General features: G+C 38.2%; 1 protein-coding gene across 3 annotated transcripts in view; it reads right to left on the bottom strand.

Annotated features, from left to right (window-relative positions):
- lrba (LPS responsive beige-like anchor protein) overlaps positions 1-25,886 on the bottom strand; it is a 262,968-nt gene that overhangs the window by 42,254 nt on the left and 194,828 nt on the right. For all 3 annotated transcript variants that reach the window (XM_057332760.1, XM_057332761.1, XM_057332759.1), the window contains exons 41-46: positions 25,435-25,537; positions 22,365-22,480; positions 21,927-22,039; positions 9,950-10,090; positions 8,480-8,599; positions 6,266-6,418 (exon numbers count right to left, since the gene is read on the bottom strand). In XM_057332760.1, the coding sequence (XP_057188743.1) occupies positions 6,266-6,418; positions 8,480-8,599; positions 9,950-10,090; positions 21,927-22,039; positions 22,365-22,480; positions 25,435-25,537 (746 nt within the window). The remainder of the gene's footprint in view (positions 1-6,265; positions 6,419-8,479; positions 8,600-9,949; positions 10,091-21,926; positions 22,040-22,364; positions 22,481-25,434; positions 25,538-25,886) is intronic.

The following is a 25,886-nucleotide window of genomic DNA, read 5'->3' on the forward strand; positions in this document are numbered from 1 at the left end:
ATATATATATATATATATATATAAGCTCAACTGAGAGCTTACATTTCTGACTCTGTTGCCACTTACATAATCAACATCAACACATGATAAGCAAGTGCTTTCAATAACATCATCTACCATGTTAAGAACAACTGATCTGATCTAATCCGAAACAATCTCTCTTATAATGCCTGAAAATCTCTTGCAGGTCTAGGGTCAGCCTACAATTACATTTACTGTTGCATTAATATCTGGGTAAATATGAGCTGAAGGATCAGTCTTGTACTGCGGAATGTTCTTTAACATGACAGTGGCCAGATCTGAGCTGTTATCTGGCGGGTGGGATCAAGTGCTTAACCTCTCCCTCGACCCCGTGGTAAAAACAACAATCGCTGCTGATCTCAGTGTCTCATGACATCACCGAGTGAAGAGAATGAGGAGAGAGAAGAGTCTGTTTCAGATCTAAAGCACATCACTAGACGCATGTATCTACAATGTTCTGTGAACCACAAACTCACTTAAACCGTAAACATTTACTGTAGCAGAACAGAAAACTAGGAGAGATAGTGTTGCATTTACTGTAAGACTGCTTCGAAATGAAAATGAAGTGTGTAATTTACTGTTTACTCTACAGTATACTTACAGAACAAGTAAGCATATCAACTGGTTTAACCAATAAGGGGAGTTTGGGGAGGGGCTAGCTGTTAAAAGCTGTTTAACAACGAATTGACGTTTTTCCAAATAACTGCAGATGGTTGGCAGGTTTACGAGTTAGGCACTGTGCGGCAATTTCATATGAATTTATGCAATGTGAATTGTGCAAAAATGTATGATTATTAGAAGTCTAAATTCAAACACAGTCTCACAGGAATTTGTGACATAGTTACAAAATTGTATCTATTAATTTGTGTTTATGCAAACATTTTTTTTTGCATCACTCGACTAATGCATTTCAATAGGAAGTGTCTTTCATACGTATTTTTGTGATACTATGTATATGTACGAACACAATCTGACGGGAATTCAAACATATTTTACGAGGTGGCTCATTTGTATGAACTCTACAAATCTCATTTATACGTTTTAGTATGATTTGCCTTTCCCCGTGACGTTACGATTAGGGGCGGGGTTAGGGTGGGCCTTTATAGTTGCTTAGCCATCTAATAAAATGTATGCATTTTAGCTAAATTTGTCTTTGCGCCTGTGATGTTAGGGTTTGGAGTAGCTTAGCCACCTCGTAAAATATGTACGAATTCCCCTGATATCAGGTTATAAATATATATACATATATATATATATATATACATATATATATATACGCATACATACAAACTGTATGTATATTAAAAGTCATGCTGAGTGACATGCATGAGAATGAATCAATAGATTCTAAATTTTATGACTATGTCACAAACTGCTGTGAGACTGGTTTGATGAATTCATACTAATTAGTCATCAATTTGCTGAAACATAAAATATTTACAAATCGCTATGAGATGGACTCTATGCATGCGTGACTTCCGTGTTTAGAACCCTAGGCAGTTTCCGGTTGGGGAGACTTAAAGCAGAGAGAAATAGAAAAATGAGAAAATAGAAGTGGCGTTCTACCTTTTTTGAATGTTATAACGAAATGTTAACTTATGAAAGTATCACTTCAAATACGGTAGAACAGCACTTCTATATACCACTGCTGTGTGCCGCAATGTACAGCATCTGCTAAATGTACATGTTTCAATTTCTCTCTGCTTTAAGTCTCCCCAACCGGAAACTGCCGCGGTTTCTTCCCATAAAACGCGGAAGTAACGCGTGCATATACCCTATTGTGTTGAAAATGTTATTACTACCAAATTCATTCTGTTTCAAGACTTTTGCATTATGTTTGATATAGGGGTTTATTTTCCTCCTCTGAAGACACGAGCAGTGTGTACTGCTGCTTGTTTTGGCGAGTGCAGTTATTTCTGCAAGCATGCATTTAGCGCGACTGGTGCAGATTGCAGTTTAATTAGCTGTTAATCATCTATAGAACATAAATGACCATGTGTGCGCATCATGCTGTTTTCTGGCCATTAGTGACAGATGAGCTAAAGACTGTAGCAGGCCATTAGCTCTCTGCTGCTGTGTCGGTCTCTGACTGAGTGTGTGCCCTCATTACAAATGTAGCCCATTGTAGCAGAGTGGAACAGCTGACATCCCCTAATGCCAGCGATAAGTCATCAGTAGTGCTCATGCAAACCCCACACCCACCCCACCACACTCGCAAACACAAAGGAGAGGGGCTTCTCGTAGTGAGGTTTCTGGGATAAGTATAAAATAACCGATGACAGAAAGAGGGCATGTTTGAGAATGAGGATGAAAACAGTGGCAGTCATTACTGTAGAATGTCTGCTGTTATCTAGATTAGCTTATCTATGGCATCTTCATTGATATCCACAGACTGAACCAGGGTTTCAGAGTTGGTGCTCGATGTGAAACTATTCTGTGTGTTTCTACCGCAGGTAAGATGCTGAGGGGTAGGAAATAACGGTTTCCTATTGATCACATAAAGATGAAGAACCTACTAATGGCAGAAGCCAAGATGTCCAATGTCATCACCATGTAAAGATGTTAAAACAAGACCTCATTCTGCAAGTCCAAAACAAACCCAATCTGATTGTAGTAAATTAGATAAGCTGTTTTTTCAAAGAAAGAATGTGTTGCATTTTTTTAGTGCAGGTAATGCAGTCAGTTGCGTCATTTTGAGTGTTTGGTGCTCAACTGGGAATGTGGGCCAGTTTCATAAGATGTTCACAGATTCCCCAGAGCCGGGCATGAGCACTAGAACCATATGGAAAAGGGCTATGAGAAGATTTAACAGACACAAGAGCAAAACACAACTGCAAAGCACGTGAGACCACATGACTCTCTATCAAATTTTCTCTCACTACCTTCGTCACACACAAGCACAGTAAATAAAAGAGTATGATGAGCAGAAAAGGAGCACAATAAGTATCTCCTGAAAACACACAACTATGAGAGTCTTACAGCACACACTACCAGTTAAAGGACTGCACACAATTGTCTGAATTACGACTCTAATTATAAAATGGTCAGTTCTGGTCCTTGATTCTGATTGGCTGAGCGGAGTTCTAAGCCGTTATAAAATACCCCAATATATAACGCCTACATAGCCTAAATATCATTTCATTTACTTTATTTTATGAAACATTGCTAAGCATATGGAATAACTATTTTATAAAAGCAATAAGCCCCGCGAAGCAGTGGGTTACAGTGCATTTTATAACCGCTACGGGTTTTAGACAATGCCCTTAGCTATAAAATGCACTGTAACCCACTGCTTCTTGGGGCTTATTGCTTTAATAAATACTTTATTTTAAAAGCTGATATTGTACAAACATGATTTTTTGAGCAAAATATCAATTATGCTTATGCATGTTTTATATTTGTTACACAGTAATGTACTGTGTACAGTAAACTAATAGACACTACAGTCTGAGTTTTCCTCCAGATGCTAGTGTCTACACTCAATTTAATACAGATTAATAATAAATCTGCAAATTGGACAATGCCAATTGGTCCGCCATGTTTGCAAGATAACTGAGTCTAATTAGGTGTCGGTAAAGATAATACTAAGTTTACACGTATACATGTTAATATAAATGGTAGGAAAATGTATTTTGAACACAAAAGAAGATATTTTAAAGAATGTAGGACAGCAGTTCTGGGGCACTTTTGACTACCATTGTCATTTGTCCTACTATGGTAGCCAAGATCTGTTTAGTTACGAGCATTCACCCAAATATCTTTCATCAGAACAAAGACATTTATACAGATTTGGAACAACTTGAGGGTGAGTGCATGCTCTTCCGTCAGCACCTGACCGATCAGATCTGACTTCCATCTCTTTTCTACTCTTCCCATTAGGGCTGAACGATTAATCGAAATCGAATCGCAATCGCGATGTGAGACGTTGCGATTTGCTAATCGCAAGAGGCTGCGATGTGGAAGCGATGTGAAAAATAGGAAACGCGTCTGTTCCAAGCCCGCTTTGAGTGGCATTCTTGCTAACCAACTGAGTGAGCGCACCTCCGTTATGCCTAATCAGCACTGCCCTAGCCAACTGCATAAACGTCCGTCATTAAAAAAACAAACATACAGAAGGCAGGAGAGAGACAGTGTGTGTTATTATGGCATCTGCAGAGTCAGATCGATCATATTAGGCAAATAAATACTAAAGAACCGTCCAATGCAGAAGACCGCACACACAGCCTGTGTCATACTCGCGCGACTCTTCCCCGCGTTGTGCGTCTCGCGGACGAGCCGTTTAAACTTGACGCGCACACACAGCCTGTCATACTCGCGCGTCTCTGCCCCGCGTTGCGCGTCTCGCGGACGAGCCGTTTAAACTTGACGCGCATACACAGCCTGTTTCGTAATGACGTTTATAGTACTTGAGTCCGGCTCGGGCATCTGGCAATATGGACGAGGCTTGACGCACGCGCGCACCCTGTGTCAACTCACGCCTAGCTCCGCGTTTCAAACAAATGTAAATTCTATCTAACTGTTTTGCTAATTTCACTTGGATGAAATTAAACATTCAGCACATGTTTTACTTGTTTTGAAAAATCCCACATACTTAAAAATAATAAATCATCCTATGTAAACTATGAACTATTTTAATAATTCACTAACACATATAGAAAATGTTATGGATTTAAGGGTTACAATGGGAGTTGTATTTGTTTTAATGGAAACTATAATAGTGTACACTGGTATTTGGATTCTATTGGTGTGATGTAATCTGGAAGTTGGGAACCAATTGAACAACAGTAAGCCCTATTTGAATAATGCCCAAAGCACACTACAAAAATTAATTTTGTAATGGTTTTAATGGAAACAATTAAATGTTTTTTTTGTTGTTGTTTTCTTTCAGGGTAACTATACCCATACTGTGCTGCACACAACAATATTGCATTGAAGCTTGAATTAGAAAAGTTAAAATCGCAAATCAAATCGCAATGTCTGTCAAAAATATCGCAATTAGATATTTTCCCCAAATCGCACAGCCGTACTTCCCATCCAAAAAAACCTTAGCTTTGTATACTGTGGTAGGCTATATGAGACCAGTTTTATTGCACTTATGCTTTTTGTTGTCCTTATGTTGTTCCAATTGCTTCCGTTGTTAACCTCATTTGTAAGTCCCTTTGGATAAAAGCGTCTGCTAAATGGCTAAATGTAAATGTAAAACAGAATTTTCGTTTTTGGGTGAACTGTCCCTTTTAGTGTCGCTGCTGTCCTTCCAAAGCTTTGGATGCCCAAATTTGCTGTTTTTTGGGAAATGAAAAAAAAAGTGTTTTTAATTGATTAAATGCTGTGTTGTCAAAGTAGACAAGCACTTTTTTATTGGTTAGATATTTGCAAAACCCAGTGACAAACATAACGGGTCACTAAAAGTAATGATTTATCGCAAAAATAAAAACGAAAATCACAAAAATGCATGGAGATACGAGGTATCAGAAGGACAGCAGCGATATAAATGTTGTTCTCTAACCACAAATTTTGCAAACTGTATGTCTACATACATATACATTTGAATAAAAAGCTATTAATGTTGTAAATAATAACATTAAATTAGTAGATGTGTAGCCCATGTAGATCAAATGATTTAACTGACGGTACATCAACAGACAGAGGTGTAAACTGTAAGAAATCTACAAGTCAACACTGACTTTGGACACAACGAAAGATCTTGTGTCACTGGCAACACCCTTACTATTTTCACTATATTCTACAAACTGCCTTCATAGTTAGTCAGAGCACATAACACTCTATACAGAAACACTGTCATGCAATTTAATAGCAAGCAATGTCTGTATGGTACGGCAGTAACAAATTAAAACAGCCTTGTACAATCTGTTGCTACTGTACAACCAGTCCACATATCCACATACACTAAGAGCAATGAACACTTCAGCTGATAGTGATCAAATTAAACAGCAATCTCTACACATAAACAGAGTAGAAATGTGTGCGCATCCCTGTGCGTGTGAAAACAGTGACATTGAACGAGAGGGGGTTTTGTTTGTGTGTGTGTGTGCGTGTGTGTGCGATGATTAATGGGAGAGTCAGACTGATATCAGCGTTGTAATTATCAGCATAAAACAGGTCACACACAATCACAAGAAGTGCTAGCCATGGTCACTTGCCATCAGCACTTTAACAGCAATTTAATAATGAAGATAGAGAAAGATGGAGATGGGGTGGAGATTGAGAAAGTGAGTGAACGTACAAGTCGGTTGTAGCGCACGAACTCCTCAGGACTCTTGGCCCACGGCGGAAGCTCCACATCTGACACCACCGTCCCATCATCCATCACTCCCAGATTATAATTATTGGAGTTGACAAACATCTCTGGGAGGTAAAAGAACTCAGGGATCAACTCCTGTGAGAGACAGAGCAAGAGAGATTACACACTAGGAAACACTTGTATTACAAGTAAAATTCTCACTATTTATTCAAGTTATATTAATTATATTAGGGCAGATTAGAATACTAAAAGTGCAAATTGAAAAAGCTTTTGTTCTGTTATGTATATAATTTGACCGCTGGGAGGACAAGTAAATGAGATACAGTATCTGTAACACACACGCTGTATCATTGAAAATCTACTACGAATTAGTCTATATCTAAGAGCAAGAAGTCACAAGATTAAAGTTTTTATTTGGTCAAGATTTAAGCTTGTTTTCAGTCTAAACACACAAAATTCATCTAAATATGTAGCATCTATATCTATGTTTTTATTACACTCCCCAAACCCAAAGACTCATTTACAGACCAACACAACTCCAAAGTGCACTGAGAGTGGCCAATTAGGTGAGCAAACAAATTACAGAAGTTCAAAACTAGCCCCCTGCCTGTGTTCATTCTGGTCCTCTCTTTAAAACCGAAGTCTTTAAAACAAAAAGGTCAAGATTTTACAATTGCACCGGGCGCCCTGAGGTTCATTTATGGAGCCTGGCATAAATTTGCCGTCTTCTCTGGCGGCACAAAGACCCAAAGCCACTTAGCCGGTGATGGTGGGGGGAGACAAAGCTGGATCGAGGTTCGTGAGGAGCTATTATGTGCAATGGCCCTTGAGCAGAACTGGTCAGAGGGCAAAACCTGTGATCCAAAATCCTGTCCTGCTGTGGGTCAATAGAGAGGGGTGCCCCATGGCCCCCTCTTAGGCCAGCTCTGATTCCCCTGAGGGGAAACTTTCAGTGTCCGCAGTCCTTTCAGGCCAGTGCAGCGGGTCAGGGGATGGAGGTTAAAGGTCGGGCCAGAGTTTGCCTGGCTAGAGACAGCCAGGATCAGGTTGGCTTTAGGCCATTATTGCTCTCTTTAGCCTGGACACAAAAACTGCTTAAGGCTTTTCACCTCTTGATAGAATGAGGGGGTGTTTCTCCTTGTGGTTGAACTGCTGTGCTTTTTTACTGAGAAAAGGAGAAACAGCATGGCAAATTGATACATTATTACATCTGAGGGGATTTCTTTACTTCTCATTTGCACCTATCAGGACCTTTAAGTGTTGATGTGCATAGTAAAACATAGCTGAAATGTTTCACAGCTTCAAAGTCAAATAATCTGAAGGTGATTTGGAAGTTTGCCGGTTTTAGTCAAGTCTTACATTTGGTTTTGATCTGTGCCAATCCTGTTATGCTGATCCACAGTGACTACCTTAGCCAGAAAGCAAACTGGGCTCTCAGTGAGCTTGTGGTATCAAGTGTGGCAGTGTAAGGTGAGTCGTGTGGTTTATTATCAAAATGAGGGCAATGAGCTAACAAAATGGCTGTCTGTTGTAATGAATATTTCAAGAGGGCTGGACGTTCATTTTGCACTTAAAGGGGTTACAGTGTGCATTTGGGATCAGACTTTGGACGACAAAGGGTTCAGCTGAGGGTTATGAAGGGTTTCGCAATGGAAAGTGTAAGAGAGGAAAAGGGGGAAAGTTCGAAATCGAGATTAGTTTAAAGCTTTGATCAAGGACCCTTGACGCTTTCATGGTAGCATGACAAGGATTGGTTGTGACCGTACATGTGCTAGGGCCAGATTTTATGGAGAGGTAACGGGGGCAGCCGGGCAGGGAGCTCCAGTATCTCCATGACGACTGCCCTCACACCAAGCCCCAAGCGAGCTCCAGTTACCTAAAGGAAGTCAATTCACTAGAGAAACGTCTAATCATGTAATAGCCTCCACATTTTTGAAAACCAAATAGCAGTGGGAGACAAAAACCAAATCCAGGTTGGGACTGACTGATGCTTGAATGACAGTAAATGCGCACAAGTGAAGCTTTGTGCATGTGTGCGTATAAATATGAGCAAGTAACAATTAAAATACACAAAAATACAAACTAGCGGATATGTCGTAATGGCGTAACTGTTCATGGGTGACTATACTAAGGCATTTCTTATGGAAATTTGATTCACTTTTTTAAGTGTGCGTGTGTTGACATATGTGAACGTACCTTCACGTCAGATGTGTCCCTCTGGCAGTTTCTCCAGGCTCTAGCCACAGAGGAGAAAGTACGATCAGCGTGATCGAATTTTCCACCTTGGAAATTGAGGAAGAATGTGGTGAAAGGCTCCTGCGGACAGAAGAGAGTAGAAACTGCTGACTTTCCACACAGTGACACTAAAACAAGCATTAAAAAGTCACTACAGGGCAAATTCCATTCCACAATCTCCCATATTCATGGATTTAATAACAGTCGACTTTGATCAATTTTAGGCCTTCAATTTTTTTTGTGCTATTTAGTATCGTTGCCTGCTGTTACCAACAAAGGCCTTTACAATATGATCCTAATTTGTGTGCAGTAAATTACATCCTCCTCTCCAATAGAAGACCCTAGAATGCTAAACAAACCTGTTATTAACCCCATTCAGACACTAAAGCCTTTAGAAGTGCATTATTTGTTTTTCTAATCATGCTTAATCTTGTTTGTGGAGAATCAATAGACGGTCCTTCTGAAACAATACCTCCCTGATGAGAGGGACGCAATTAGAGTGAATAGCACCCCGGTAAGCCACACCATGAAAGAAAAACACCCTCATTACGCAGAGGCTTTTGGGTGCTTGACTGAATTTAACGCCATGCTTTTCTCCGTCAACAGCCTAGATATCACCAGCAGGTTGCTGATTTGTGCTGCGGTCTGTGAATTAGGGTGTTTGGTGAAGTGGATTTGGGATAAGCCTGATAATAATGGAAAAGGATCAATGCAATGGGCCAACAGGGAACAGCAATGAAAGTGAGCTACTGTAACAATTACAGGATTGGCCCGGAGTCAGTTAGTGACCTTTTGTCTGTGAGCGAGAGCATCTTTGTATGTAATAGACTAAATATTTTTGGGATTTTTTTATTTAGAGCGACTATGGATTTTATGATTTTTAGAGATTATAAAACTTCATAACTGTAAACCTAATACAGAACTGTAATAATAAAGCAAAATTGTGTTGAATTAACTTAAGCATCTTCAAGATTCAAGAAGTATTTTACCGCCTTCTTCCAGAGCGTTTCATCTTTGTGTTCTCATATTAGAAAACAGACGCTGAGGGGAGGATGAGCGATGCGTTGTGTGTTTGTACGGCCTACATTTCAATATTACAATAAATCAACTTGACTGAGCAGACACACATGCCCAATTATAAACAACAATTAGTTGCAATGGGTTTCACAACAGATCACATGATGAATGTGAAACATTTTGCATTAGAAACGAAGAGCACAAAGATGCTGTCGGTTTGAAAGCTTTTAAAAGTGAAACATCATTTGGATCACTAACACGTCTGTTTACTTGCCATGCATGAACAGATTATAAAAATTAAGCATTTCAAATAGACTGGGTTTTTTCTTTTTGTGACACGGATGCTACAAATAAAATATATGAACAAACTGCAGGAAAACCGATATAGGCATGTACAGTATGCATTTTACTTACCATCCTAAGCAGCCACATCTGAGTGAAGCTGGAGGTGGAATAATGTGTGCCGTAGTGGAATTTGGGAACCTGCTCATCCTCCCAAGTTTCATAGCGTTCCGAAAAGAACGCAGCCCTCTTTGGGTTGAGTGCACCGATAGGCTGTAATGACAAAGGTTGACGTTATTGAAATAAGCATAAAACTGCTCAAAAAAAACAAATGAACATCAACCTAAACGATACATTTTCAAAACAAGGTCCACAGGTGGTATATCCAGTAATGGAGAAAGAAATTCGGCGCAGCTGTAAAACTCGCATTAATATTTGATCATGTTATTAAAGCATCAATCACATTCAACAGTCTCTTGCTCTGAAAAGAAAGGAAAACGCACAGTTTGTGTGTTTGAAAAACGGATATTTGTGTTATAATACATTTCTCAATAACACAGCACAGTGTAACAGTGTTCTGCTATATTTACTGTATATGTGGCTAATACTCAGTTGCCCTTCACTTGGTTGTATCAAAGGTATTGATTAGCTGCTTTAATTCATCATTGATCTGTATAAAGCCAGCGTATGGAAGCAGGTCATTATTTAAACGCTCATTTATATGTATCGGTATTATCCAGCTGAGTCTTTATTACTCTTGAAAATGACTGCAGGTTTCCGTGCGTCTCGTGCACCTTTGATCAATAGTAATAGAATGATGGAGCTCTTTCAAATGGGAGCGGGTAGAATGCAGATCGACCATCTCGCCGGCCCTCTGATATCATAGCTGTGTAATGAAGGTGCTCAGCTGCTTTTCTATTGATCGCACTTCTGCCGGGACAAATATGGGCATAAAATTTGTGATTGTGTCGGGGTGAACGGCAAGTGATTATTTACAATGCGCAATATTGCAGGCCAATGGCTATGTTTAAATATTATAACAACAGAGATTAATTACATTCTGCTAATTTTAATACGATCATAGTTAAACCGGGTCTTGGATTTTTTAAGAAAGGCTCTCTGTTTAATCAATGTTTGATTATAAATCACTAAAGCTTGAAATGCAATAGACTCGAGCCGCATGCACTCGAATGCAATCCGTGTGTGCGTGTTAAACTGGAATGCAGCCCTGGGCTGACAATGACACACGGTTGGCTCTCTTGTGGCAACTACGGTGAGAACACACTCTGAATTAAACATTGTGCGATTGAACTGATTGATTGCGGTAATAACAGGACCCTCATTAAAGAAAGAAATGGCAGAGCAGGATAAATAACATCTCCGTCATAGATCAGTCTGCATATGTGAGTGTGTGTAAATTTGCAAGTGTGTGCGTATTAACGCAAGTCTTTACGTACGAGCCCCTCGTGTTGTTTACGGCAGTAAATTACCGTCTGAGGCGCTCCGGTACAATGGGGTCTCGTGACAGTGTCGTTCATCAGGGTTATCCTCGTAGCCCAGCGCAGTGTGATGAAGTGAACACACACCACCGGCCCTAATACGCTCTGGCAGGGCCGCTGAATATTTCTCTAGTGACGGCTCAAATAAATGAGCTGGCCCAATGTTTTTAATTAGACTGCAAATCTGAACAGACTGCCAGTAGCTATCAGTCTGCTGGATTTACGCTGCTGCTCGAAATTTCGGGAATACCTACATTACTCTAATAGATCAGGTGAAATTCTGATACAAATGTCTGTCTGTTTCTGTGGAGTCTTACTCAGCAGAATAATGTCAAGTTCAGTCGTTTACTTATGGCAAACTTTGCATGCGAAATACGCACACCATACTGTTCATACGTTTAGGGTTGTTTATATTTTTGGCACATTTTAGAACAATAGTAAACTCATTAGAACTATGAAATAAAATGTAACTTCTCTATGGGAATTATGTTGCACCTAAAAAAGGAACAAAAAACAAAATTGTGCATCTTTAAAATACCCACACTTTTCCTAGAATTTGTAAAAATGTACTCTTGGCATTTTATCAACCAGCTGCCTGAGATGCTTTGTAAACAGTACTGAAGGAGTTCAAATATATTCCAAAGGCAGCTATTTGGAAGAATGTCAGTAACCAAACAGATCTCATCCCCCATTTACTGCCATGTAGGGAAAATGCAGGTAAATACTATGAGAGTCAATGGGGGATGAGATCTGTTTGGTTACTGACATTCTTCCAAATATCTTCCTTTGTTTAGAGGATCAACGGAATTTATACAGGTTTGGAACAATCTGAGGGTGAGTAAATGATGACAGAATTTTCATTTTTGGGTGAACTATCCCTTTAACAGTTACAACTTATAACTTAAAAAATGTATTAGTACATGATGAATTTAACAGGAAGTATACGGTAGAAATATTGGGCTCCACTTTATTTTACAGTGCCTGTGTTACAGTGTAATTACACATTTAAGTACTGAGTAATAATAATTAACTACATGTTCTTACTATAGGGTTAAGGTAAGGGTGTGGTTTAGGGGTAGTTACATGTAATTATGCATAATGTATAGTAAATACTATAGTAAATACATGTAACATGTGTACCAAGGGCACCTTACAATAAAGTGTGACCAAATATTGTTAATTGTTATTTAATTTTAGTTAATGCATTTACTTTAGTTAACAAATACAAACTTATTGTACCATATAACCCTATACATTGTACTTGTCAATAAATGCGGATTTTACAATTCTAGAACCATGCTTTTGCAGACTAATCGCTACATTTGTGTCCAAACAGTCACATGTGCAAAGGTGTTTGAGGCATGAGTAGGATTACATGGTAGAAATTCAGTTCGAAATAAGTTCACTCAGTGCATTAGTTTGGTTGGCGTCTTCTCTCTGTCTACAATGATAACTCTTACAACCCTGGATGTCATGAAGAGGTTAGAGTTTATGATAAGAAAGCCGCCGGGGTCATAACAATGGGACAAAAGGAACATAAATTTATGAAGCACATTCCTCTGCCCGTGGGGAAGACGCTGCGCGTGTGACACGGCGTCTATGGCAATTTCACCTCCCTGTGTAAAAGGTCCCACATGACCTGCTTCTATCAAAGCCGTGCTGGGATGTGTCATATGCAGATACAAAAGAGAGAGAGGGTGTAAAGGACAAAAAAGACGACACACACACACACACACACACACACACACACACACACACACACAAACACAGCTTCTACAGGGTTCAGATAGCCTTCACAGGCTAGTGTTGTCATGGTCCACTGATATTGCCTGTGTCTACAGCATGAATAAAGCAGTTTTAATAAAGATTGTTTAGATTTGCTGTTGTTTTACTCATGAAGGAGCAAAATGGGGGGAGAAGACGAGGCTGCTTTCTTTCTGTCTCTCGACCTCTTTTTCTCCCTAAGGCTTAAAAGCTTGACTGAACATGGAGGCAATGCTGTCAAAACTCGAGAGAGAGTTTGAAGGAGGGAGAGAGAGAAACAAAGGCGATGGTGATGTGTGAGGGTGTATTGGACCTTGATGTCTTTTAACCTAGTGGGTAAAAAGGCACTCTGTATAAACAGCACAGAGGCAGGACAAATGAATAAATAATGGGAGATGTGCTGCAAGCTGTATGCTGGCTGAGTCTGAGTGTATGTATCTGAAAACAGTAGTAACAATAACTGTCTGATACTGACTACTGCAGTTACAAGACATTTACAGCTTAGTCTGGAAGTCGAGGCAATTGTTAAACATTGTTCAGCCTTTTAGCCATAGTTGATATACAGTGAGAGAAATAATTATTTGATCCCCTGCTGATTTTGTAAGTTTTGCCTGCTTACAAAGAAATGAAGGGTTTGGTAATTTTTATGGTGGGTTTATTTTAACTGATAGAGACAAAATATCAACAAAAAAAATCAGGGGAAAAATGTTATATAAAGGTTATAAATTGATTTGCATTTCAGTCAGTGAAATAAGTATTTGATCCCTGAGCAAAACACAACTTTGTACTTTGTGGAGAAACCCTTGTTGGCAAGCACAGAGGTAAGACATTTCTGATAGTTGGTCACCAGGTTTGCACATGTGTCAGGATACATTTTACTCCACTCCTCTGTCAATCTTTAAGGGTTCTTGGCTGTCGCTCAGCAAATTGGAGTTTTAGCCTCCTTCACAGATTTTCTATAGGACTAGGGTCTAGAAACTGACTTTAATGTGCTTCTCCTTAAGCCACTCTTTGGTTGTCTTGGCAATATGTTTTGGGTCTTTGTCATGTTAAGGGCACATCCACGACCCATCTTCAGTGATCTAGTTAAGGGGAGGAGGTTCTCGTCCAAGATTTTACGGTACATGGGCCGTCCCGCAGCCCCTCAATGCGGTGAAGTCATCCTGTACCCGTAGCAGAGATAAAGCCCTAAAGCAGAATGTTTCCAACACTGTGCTTCTCTGTAGGGATGGTGTTCTTGGGGTCATAGTCAGCATTTCTCTCCCTCCAAAAACAGGAGTCCATTTTGGTCTCACAGCACTTTCTCCAAACCTTTTCTGAATCATTTTGATGTTCATTGTCAAACTTCAGACGAGCCAGGCGGGCCTTCTTGGGCAGGAGGACCTTGCGGGTGCTTCAGGATTTCAATCTATTGTGGCATAGCGTGTTACCAATGTGTTACCAATGGTTTGCTTGCTAACTGTGGTCCCAACTGTCTTGAAATCATTAACAAGCTTCTTCTGTGTAGTTCTGGGCTGATCTTTAACCTTTCTCATGATCATCTTTACTCCATTGGGGAAATCTTGCAGGGAGCTCCAGACCAAGGGCAATTGATAGTTATTTTGTATTTCTTCTATTTCCAAATAATCACACCAACAGTTGTCTCCTAACCAAGCTTCTGTCTGTTGCCTATTCAAGGTTTGTGCAGGTCTACAATCTTGTCCCTGACATCATTTGAAACCTATTTGGTCTTGACCATGGTGGTGGAGAGGTTGAAATGGAAGATACAGATTCTGTTGGCAGGCATCTTTTATATACATAAGCTGATTTAGGAGTACTTTCTTAAAGTGACAGGACTAATCTGTGGTCCATATAGGCACATAACCAATCTGTGGAGCCAGAATTCTTGCTAGTTGGTAGGGGATCAAATACTTATTTCACTGACTGAAATGCAAATCAATTTATAACATTTATATACATTTTTTCCCCTGATTTTTTTAAATATTTTGTCTCTATCAGTTCAAATAAACCTACCATAAAAATTATAGACCCTTCATTTCTTTGAAAGCAGGCAAACTTACAAAATCAGCAGGGGATCAAATCATTATTTCCCTCACTGTATATATCGCAAAGTACATTTAAAATGATTTTTTTAAGATGCCAGCACTTCTATGAAAGCAAATTAATCATTGAATCAGTGCTTTACTAAAATAAAAAGCTTGAATTAACTGATTCACAAAATTAGCTTCTGCTAAAGCTTAAAGGAGTAGTTCACTTTTTAGGACCCTCTTGTCATTTCAAACATGTATGACTTTCTTCTGCAGAACACAAAAGATATTTTGAAGAATGTTGGTGACAGAACAGCACAGCCCCCCATTCCCTTCTATTGTAACCAATGCAAGTGAATGGGGGGCTGTTAACAACATTCTTCAAAATATCTTCTTTTGTGTTCTGCGGACTAAAGTCATACAAGTTTGAAATGACAAGAGGGTGAGTAAATGATGACAGAATTTTCATTTTGAAGGTGAACTACTCCTTTAATTTAAAATGTCAACACAATCTCAGGGGAATTCATATCTATTTTAAGAGGTGGCTATTTTGCATGAATTCGTATGATCTTATCCATATATTTTAGTACGATTTGCTTTCGTGCCAGTGACGTTAGGTTTAGGAGTGGGGATGGGGAGGGGCTTTAGTATTGCTTTTTTCGAATAATCATGCGTTTTTGTACAATTTACGCCTGAGAATTAGCCACCTCATGAAATAGTTACGAATTCCTGTAAGATCACGTTAGAAATGCTATTGAAATTTCTCTATTTTTGCTGTCTCATACTCACGGATCAAAAACACAAACAGTGTGTGTGAACCTGGCCTGCTGGAATGATTATTAGAACCTCGATAGTCAAATAAAATGTGCAGTACAATAAAAAAATCATGATGTTCATTAAATTTATTTTACTAGCAAGACAATATCAAATATACAGTTGTGGAAAAAATTAAAGAGACCATTTCAAGATTATTTTCAGTTCTTCTGAATTTACTATTGTATTTATAGGTATTTATAGATTTATAGATATTTGTTTCATTTTGTGAACTACTAACAATATTTCTCACAATTTTTAAAGGGGTCATATGACAGGGCTAAAACGAATATTATCGTTTGTTTTAGATGTAATGCAATGTGTATACACGATTTAAGGTTCAAAAACTTGTATTTTCCACATACCGTGCATGTTTGTATCTCCTCTTTACTAGGGTTGCACTGTGTACCGGTGCTACGGTAGCATCGCAATGCTAAAGCTTCAAAATACCCGCGATGCCTCTCTATTTTTGAAACGGTAGTATCGTAGTACCGTAGGTAATGTTGCATATGCGCATTAATATTTATTTGAACACTTACATCTGCCTTTTTGCTGTGTTTATCTCCTAAATAAATGTGTGTGACTCAGATGTGAATGTGAATGACTCAGATGAGAAAATGATTCAAATTAGCATTTTGAACGAGTTGATTTACTAACTCAGTCGAAAGTTGACGCCACCTACTGGCCGTCTTAGTTCTGCATTTAAAGTAAGCCTAATATTTCGCTTTATAAAGACTGTAGTATCAATGAAATTTGTCCCACATTTGAATTAGTTCCCACGTGAAAAATGATCTAGTGTACTTTAGTATTTACTACAGTAAACTACTAAAACTCATAGATACTATGATAAGTGTTTTTGAGTCTTACCATAGTAAATATTTAAGTATACTACAGTATTTGCTACAATTTATCCAATTACTAAAGTTAATACAACAAAATATTCTAGTGCAAATTATAATACAGTTTACTATAGTAAATACAAAATGTTTCATCTAAATCTGTGTTTTTATTGTATAGATTTGAATTATAAACATAGCACAGCATTGTGATACTACATGGTATCAAGATACTTCAGCTGGTATAGTATCGTAAGACATGTTTATGGTACTGTGACAACCCTACTCTTTACCCCTCTTCTCTGAAACGCGCTCATCGCTCTGAAAAGTGAGGTGTGCTATGATTGGCCAGTTAACCAGTGCGTAGTGATTTGTCGAATACTGCAAGCGTGTGCTGGAAATGTAACGTCTCTTACCGTATTTGGAACATCAGGTTCAAAAGCAATTGTGCTGACAGGTACGCCCACTTACTTGCGTATACATTTGGGCGGTCTTAGTCAACTCATACCACGAACTGATGTAGATTTGTGGGGGTATGGTTACACGAGGCGTTTCAGACAGGTCTGGGTGAGCATTCGCTTTTAGATAGAATGCATCTTTTGTTCCAACACTTTAATTTTTGCAATTTTACGTGTCTAATACATGCATGGGCAACTCATAACACACCAAAGACACAGAAAAACACATATTCGTGCCATATGACCCCTTTAAATTAAAATATTGTTTCTATTTGCATTTATTTGCAGAAAATGAAAACTGGAGAAACAGGTCAAATAACAGAAAAGATGCTCTGTATTTTTTCAGACCTCAAATACTGCACAGAAAAGTTCATATTCATTTTAAGCAATACAACAGTATTTGTACATGATTTTAGGAAAATTTCTAAAATAATTTTTATGTGATAACCTTGATTTTATCACAGTTTTTATGTGTCATTCTGTCAGTTTTTTACATTGCTATTGGATGACTTTGTCATCCCCGAGGTTTGATTTTGTTGAAATTCAACAAACACTGGACTGGAATGACCACAATACATCTAGAAATGCTGATTTGAAATGAAAATTTGGAATGGTGTCTTTTTTCTGCGGCTATATATATTAAATATTGGTGAAACGTTAAATGTCAAATGGCATTATGCTTATAAATCTCTACGGTAAAAAACAGATGATCCCTCTTGAAACCTTACGGTTCTTCTCCGATCAGATATTTATCTTTCATTATCTGTACATCCTTTGATTTCCAGACTCTTAGACCTGATTTATTTTGGCATTTTGGGTCAGAGTGGACACTCGTTCGATCATCTGAGCACTAAAAGTAATCCTCTATCCACCCTCCATTGGCCACCGTTACAAGAAATTGATGGTCATGTTAGAGGTGGTGACTGGCATGCTTTCACAAGCACTTTTAAAGCGGACTGGGGGTGTTTTACATTTTGTCCTGCGTCTTAATAAACCGAGGGGCATGATGTGAGTAAAGAGCATTCTTTTGGAGGAGTGACCCCCAGCTCCCTGACATGAAATATTGATCGGACTCTGAGGAGTGAGGAAAGAACTGGTTCTGAGAATCTGACTGTATGTAATGTAAATATAAGTCAGATGAATGAAATAAAGTAATAACCATCATCATCCTCGTATCTCTCTGCAGGACAGATCAAAGTAAAGATCTGACCTACAGAGTTCTTTGTTCACTAGTCATGCTTAATCACTGTCACTTTAACAAAGCAGCAATTAGAAGTTCAGGGCTAAACTCACCGCTACACAACAATCGATGGCAATTAAAGACTCACTTATCAGGACTGATCACATCTAGAACAAACTCAACCGTGGCCTGAAGTGTTTAAGTTTGAGACAAAGTAAAGATTCAGGGGGCCTTGTGTGCATTGCTTTCATGTGAACTATGGGGAAGATCTCAGCAAAAATAAACTTCAGATCTGTCAAACAATCTAAAGTAAGGTCTGTGCGGAAGAAAGAGAGATTTGTATAATTGGATACAACAGAATAATTAATGTAGTGTGTCAGACAAATAAATCGTTTATTCAACATCACTATGATGACATTTTGAGTAGCCTATAGAATGTAAAATAAAACTTTTGTTTTGCATTTTGTCATTAAAATATTGTGTAGTGGTTAGATCAGGGGTTTTTAAACTGTGGTCTGGTGACCCCAAGGTGGTCTCCAGAAGGTTAAGGGGTCCCCAGATTAAAAAAAAGTAGGGCTGTCAAACGATTAATCACGATTAATCACATCCAGAATAAAAGTCTGTGTTTACATAATGTATGTCTGTGTACTGTGCATATTAATTTAGTGTTTATAAACACATACATGTACACAAACGTGTATATATTTAGAAAATGTTTAAATTTATTTATTTATATTTGCCAATAATTTAAATTATATGTAAATGTTTATTAATATTAACATTTTATTTTTTCTAAAATAAATGTGTCTGTTTTTATAAACACAAAATTAAAATGCACAGTACACAGACATACATTATGTAAACCCAAACTTTTATTCTGGATGCGATTAATCACAATTAATCATTTGACTGCCCTAAAAAAAAGGCAAAATTTGTAAGTCTACTGAATATTTCGGTTTCATTAAGTGTTTCTATATATTTATAAGGGTTTGTCTCTTCTTTCTTGCTACACTCTTAAAAAAGGCGCTTCAAAAGGTTCTTCGATGCCATTGAAGAACCTTTTGGTTCCATAAAAACCTTTAACATCTGAAGAACCTTTCTGTTTCACAAAAGGTTCTTTGTGGCCAAAAAACGTTCTTCAGATTATCAAAAAAAAAAAAAGAGATGTTTCTTTAAAGAACCTTTGACTGAATGGTTCTTTGTAGAACCAAAAATGGTTCTTCTATGGCATCGCTGTGTAAGCACCTTTATTTTTAAGAGTGTTTTTGCAAACGTTCCAGAATTGTTTATACTAATTGTTTTCCGTATTTTATTGAGTTTTTCTCACTACAGCTCACTAAAGCTGCAATGGTTTGCAATATGTGAATGATTTTCTTACCTCAAGATGTACAGTCCAAGTGTTATGTTGATGCAGATAGCAGAGAGACGTGCAAATGTTAGTGTCTTGTGTGCTGTCAGTGCATGCGGATGTTGGTTATATAATCAAATATATAATATTATATTAAAAAATCTGTTTATAAATACATTTTAATGAAGTTTATCATACTGCATATTAGGGCTGGGCGATATATAGATTTTTAAGATATAGCGATATGTTTTTACCCTGTCATTGAATTTCTTTTCACAAGCGATTTTAATAAAGGTGATTGTGACACCTCACATGAAGCTTTGACTTACTAGTAAACATTTATTCCACTTTGTAGAAAATATCGATATACATATCGGATATCGCCTTTCATCAAAAAAATACAGAGATATGAATTTTGGTCAATATCGCCCAGCCCTACTGCATATCATATATTGCATTTCAAATTTAGCAAGTTATCGCACATCACATTTTTTTCTTCAGTATCAATTCAGTATCCAATTTTAAGATATTCAAAAAAATAACTCCTTGGTTCAGTGTAAGAACAGAACTTTCAATTTCTACTGTTAAAATCTGTTTAAATCAGGTGTACCTGTCTCAATGCTCTTGCATTGACCATGCCATATGTGATATCCAGTATATAACATAAAAACTGCATTGGATAAAAAAGCGACTCGGATGCCAAATGAATAAATGTAATGTACTGTATATGAACAGACTGCAAATGCGCTGACATGACCGAGACAGAAGATAAAATACCTGCTGAGCTGCCTTCCAAATGTGTGATACAATTTAAGGTACCTTTGTATGGAGAGTGAGAGAGACAAAAGGAGGTCTGGTGTTCCCAGCAGTGAGTTGTGTCAGTCTGTCTGTGTGGTTAGCTCAAGCACTACTACACCCATTAATTAGCTCCTTAGGGAGACTGGCTGGCTAACAGGAACAGGGGGAAGGTGAGAGTAGAATTGGGGAGAGTGGCTTGATTGAGGGGTAGAGAGTAGGAGGAGAGACATGGGCCCATTATCTTCCTTGTCTGCGGTTGAGGGTGCCTGGCATGAGGTGACGTGCGCACGTCCGCGAGCGCTGTTTTACACTCACGGTGATGATTTTACAGCAGAAGTCATTCTATCCCTTACTGGACGGCTACGTCTCATTGTTAGATCTCCTGGAGTGTGTTTTCACACAAAGACTATCATTTGTGCATTCATATAAATGATGTATTTGTATTTCATTTGTGTTCTTAAAAGAAAGGAGTGTTCAATTTAGAAGTGCTGAAAAGAAAAATCCCATTGCGTTTGAAAGCTGTTTGCAAACAGTGATGTTACAAACATAACTTAAGTGTTTTAAGTGTTAAATCCTGTTACAACCACGATACAACTATCTATTTACAATGTATTGTATTTCGAATTCATACTTCGTGCATTTAAAGAGATAGTTCACCCAAAATTGAAAATGTTGTCATCATTTACTCATCCTCAAGTCATTCCAAACGTGTATGATTTTTGTTCTTCTGCACAATACAAAAGCAAATGAAGAGTTTGTATCATGTTTTATGAAATTTTTTTTATACATAAATGTTTTATCGTGCTGTATTTTTTTGAGTTATTATGTCTTAAATCAAAACAAACCAACTGCAGATTGATGGATATTCACTGGAATGCACAATAAAAAACATGATTTTTGAAGAAAAAAAACAGTTACTGTATCTCATTTTGGAACCACACTCTTCAAATATTTTGAAGAATGTTGGTAACCAAACAACACTGGCCCCCATTAACTTCCATTTTATGGACACAAAGGCATTTCTCATAATATCTTCTTTTGTGTTCTGCTGAAGGAAAAGTCCTATACAGGTTTAGAACGACATGGGAATAATTGATGGAAAAAATATATATTTTTGGGTTAACAATCCCTTTAACAACACTATCAACATGAACAGCAGGAACAACAAAGGCAGAACATCATGTCTTTGCACTTTGATCATTGTAGGTTGAATTGATCGTCACACTCTGTTAAAGAACTAAAATGCGTTGATGTTTCCCCAGTCCACAATACACCATGAAAGCTAGGGATGGATGGTTTAATGTGGAATAAGTTTCAATCCAAAAGAGTCCTCTGAGGTTTGAGCAGTTGACTGTCTGTGTGTATCTTTAGTGGTTGTGTGTTTACCTTGGACAGGTCTCTGTAGTTGCTAGGCAGGGTGAGGTCCAGATCTTCGCTTTCGTAGTTGGTTATTACCCAAGGGAAAACAGGATACTGGTTCAGATCATTAAATGTACGACCTGAAGCAAAGAGAAAATTATCAGCTTATTGCCATTATCATAAGCATAATTCTATAGTCTTCATTGCAATCGCTCGTATGATCACAGCAAGAGAAAATTGTGTCTGACATTAACCAAAGCAAGTATTTGATGTTTAATCTGCAGCTGTAAAGAATGACAATAGACCAATGAGATTTCATAACAACATGTCATGTTGCTCAACATGCATTTATGTGTGGGAAAGTAGTATTATGCACATTTTCTCTCCACAGTTGACTGTTTCGGTTAAGCTGGTCTTTGGAGAATGCTTGATGATGGCTAGCGTTCAAGTGTCAATGGTCTTTACCAGAGATGGTGTTGAGGAACATGAGGTATTCAAAGTTGGAGATCTCTCGTCTCTGCCAGCGCTGGGTCATGCTAGACGCCTTGTACAGTTGTTTAGGGCTGGCCAGAGAAATCCGTCTGCCAGGGAAAACAAACACTGTTCAGAAAATCACATGAAGTGACAAAGGGCCCTATTGTCACTATCTAAGCGCATGGTTTAAAGCGCATGGCGCAGGTGCACTCAGGGTGCATGGTCTAAATGGGTTGTCCCGATTCTCTTAATGAGTAATGGGTGTTTTTTGGGCGTAACGTGCAGTAAACCCATCAGAGTCTCATCTCTCATTCCCTTTAAGAGCCAGTTGCGCTCGTGCCATGGCGGATTCGCTACTTACACGGCGGAATTTGCAAGAGCAAAGACTGGACACTTCTCTAGAGAGGAAACGTATCTGCTCGTGCGTGAGGTTAAAGCGCGCGAGCCGATCATCTACATGACAAGCCGGATTTTTATCTTTATGTACACAATAATCATCTTTTACATTGTAATCCATTTATTTTTTATATTTGGCATGCTTGTGTGCTGCTGCGCTTCCCTCTGTGTAATAAGTAAAGTGAAAACGCGTTGTATGTGGACCCGCCCACAGGCGCATTTTCTACTAATGCGCTCTTTTTTTAAACAAAAAAAATATTGCGCCATTGACTTTAGACCGGGTTTGAGTTGGTCTATGGCGCAGTTTATTTTCAGTTCCTCAAAATAGCAACGCGCCAATAATGCGCCTGAGCACACCTCTTTTTTAGACCAACATGCCCATGCAAATGCAATTGCTATAGTATTTAAACAACGCAGCGCTGGACGGGAAAATGAGAACTGCGTCGGGCGGAAACTAGCAAAAACACTTGTGCAACGCCTCGAGCCGGGTGTACAATAGGGCCCAAAGTGTGCATATATGTGCACGAATTAGAAATCACTACTTTATGCACATAAATACTTAAGCTACATAACATGAAAAAGAGTGACATTACTGTCATGATGATAACAGCATGAGTGGGGTATATCTCTAAACATAAATTTTATATTGATCATTTTGTGACATTTGTGATGAACTACAGTTAACCACTTTGTTTATTCTTGTAATTAAATTAATAAAAAAAGTTTTCATTTTAATACAATATAGCAAACACAGACAAGCAGAACGATAACAGTGTAACATTCCGTTAAACACGCTCTTTTAAAACAGCCTGTCCAATCCGATTAACGGAACAAAACTAACAATTGTATAATTCTGAATTAAACCTTCATGAAAATCTGTGTGAAAACGCAGAAACAGAATAGCCTCATGGGTAATGTAGGAAGCAGTTAAATGAACACTCGCAGTGCAAGCAAATACGCGGACACTAAAACAAATGACCCTCCATGCAATTAAAACAAAGCGAAATTAGAGAATTCATCACTGTCACCCTGCGTGATTACAGTCATTAGGGCTCTCTGAAGTTTCCAATGCCCTTTGCCCCTCCTAACACAGAGGCAACGCTGGGGAAATGCCACACCAATGTTGTAGAAGGGCATTATTGATGTCACAGAGAGAAAGTTTTGTCTCTAATGGTTGGTACTGCGGTAATTACATCAAACGTTGTTTCATAGGGACACATAGACACCCATAGCCCAATCCACAACATTACTATACTCTGTTATATTTGTTACATGTGCACATTTAACGTTAACTTAAAAGTTTAATAAAGGCACTGATGTAGAGGGGGTTATGGAATGTCTAAATCGTTGGCTAGAATGCAACAGACCCGCATTTGGTGTGTGTGTTTCCTGTGCTCTCACTCTGCCCCGAAGGCTCGGCAGTCACCCCTGTATTTATTTCTCAGTCGGTGGAATAAATAAATGATGTGAATCGTGTTTGTGTGAAGGTAATTAGGCTGTGTTACAGGCCCTCACACCCAACACAAAACTGAACACACACATGCACACACACATACACAAAACACTGCAAGTGTTCAAATTGTACAAGTCAGGCCTTGTGCAAGTTGTGTGTGGATTTGTGTTTGCATGCTATAATACAGCCTTCCTTAATTTTCAAAGGAGGAATTTGTTACCCAATATACATACTGTGCATATTATGCACATTTCGGGTACTCATGCAATACACAGAATATAACACACTCATTTCAGATATAGATTAGGGGTGCCACAATACCGGTATCATCAAAAAAACGTGATAATAAACTGTAATAACTTAATAAAATATATGGGTCTAAAAGATGCTCATGGTCACGTTCCTTTAGCATCCCTTACAAACTGCCACCCATGGTTTCTTCCATTCTATCATTTTAAAATAAGATTTTTATAGTCAGTCTCTAACGTTAAATAAAATCGTTATATAACATCAATATAAACAGCATGTTTTTATTTATATTATAATAACACATATAACAATATACCAAAGTATGTTTTCAAATGGTGAACATACATGACACTTCTATCAACTTTGCAAAAGTGTAAAGATTAGCTTTAAAGCATAGTTTTAAACGTTTTGTTTGTGGTTTATTTTGCTAAAGAGTGAAAATAAGAATAAACATACAGTACATTGCCAGGAAAGGAGACGTTCTAAAATGTGAAAAGTGGCAAAAAGACAGTGATATTAAAAGACCAAATTCACTACAAACTGTTCATATTCAGGGCTCATCTGCTTATTTTTGTATGTTCCAATTTAAAATGACCTGTTGGCAGAAAGCCGGTTTTAACTGCATTTACAGGAACCTTATATCGGAATTGCAATCCCTCACATAGATAATACATTAATCTGCACAGCTGTAAATAATAAGATGATGAAATAAAGCTTAAGTGAATGTTATTTTAATTTAGGTTGAATGGCACCTTACCATAAGCAAACCATAAGCATAGGCAACAGCAGAAATGAAATGAAACGGTTTATTTCAATCATGCACTCATCCAAGACCATCATCCAATGTTTTATTTAATGAATGTAATGTTTCGCTTATTTGACTCTGACTTTGTTAGCATTGAGCTTAAACTACATATCAAGCATATATGTAACTCTCGAATAAAAACTGGAGGAGATACCAACCTGGTTTGGGGAAGGCCGAAATTGGTGCCAACTCCAACTCTGGGGAGACTGTGCACCACCTTCTTTACTATGGCTGCTTCTGGGAAGTTGAACATGACTGCCGCTGCACGGAAAAGAGAAAGATGAACTAATTTTAGTCAATGCATGTATGTATGTATCTGATCCAAAATGAACACTCAGCAATTGCCAAATGCAAGTGAAAATTGGCTTTGGCGAGTATATAACAGAGCTGTTGGCCAGATGAATAAAAGATTTATTTGGTACTAGAATAATCATAACAGGCCTACATGGTTTAAATCAAACCGGTTTCCATTCATGGAAGTGACATGAGCGATTCAAATCAAACATACAAACTTTCAACTAAGGAAAACTGTTGTATTTCACAACTTTAATGAGTACTTCAACAACCCTTTCAGAGAGTGGAAAATTAAAGAATTAAAGGAAATTAAAGT

Source organism: Triplophysa rosa, linkage group LG4 (genome assembly GCF_024868665.1).
Source record: "Triplophysa rosa linkage group LG4, Trosa_1v2, whole genome shotgun sequence".
NCBI classification, from domain to species: Eukaryota; Metazoa; Chordata; class Actinopteri; order Cypriniformes; family Nemacheilidae; genus Triplophysa; species Triplophysa rosa.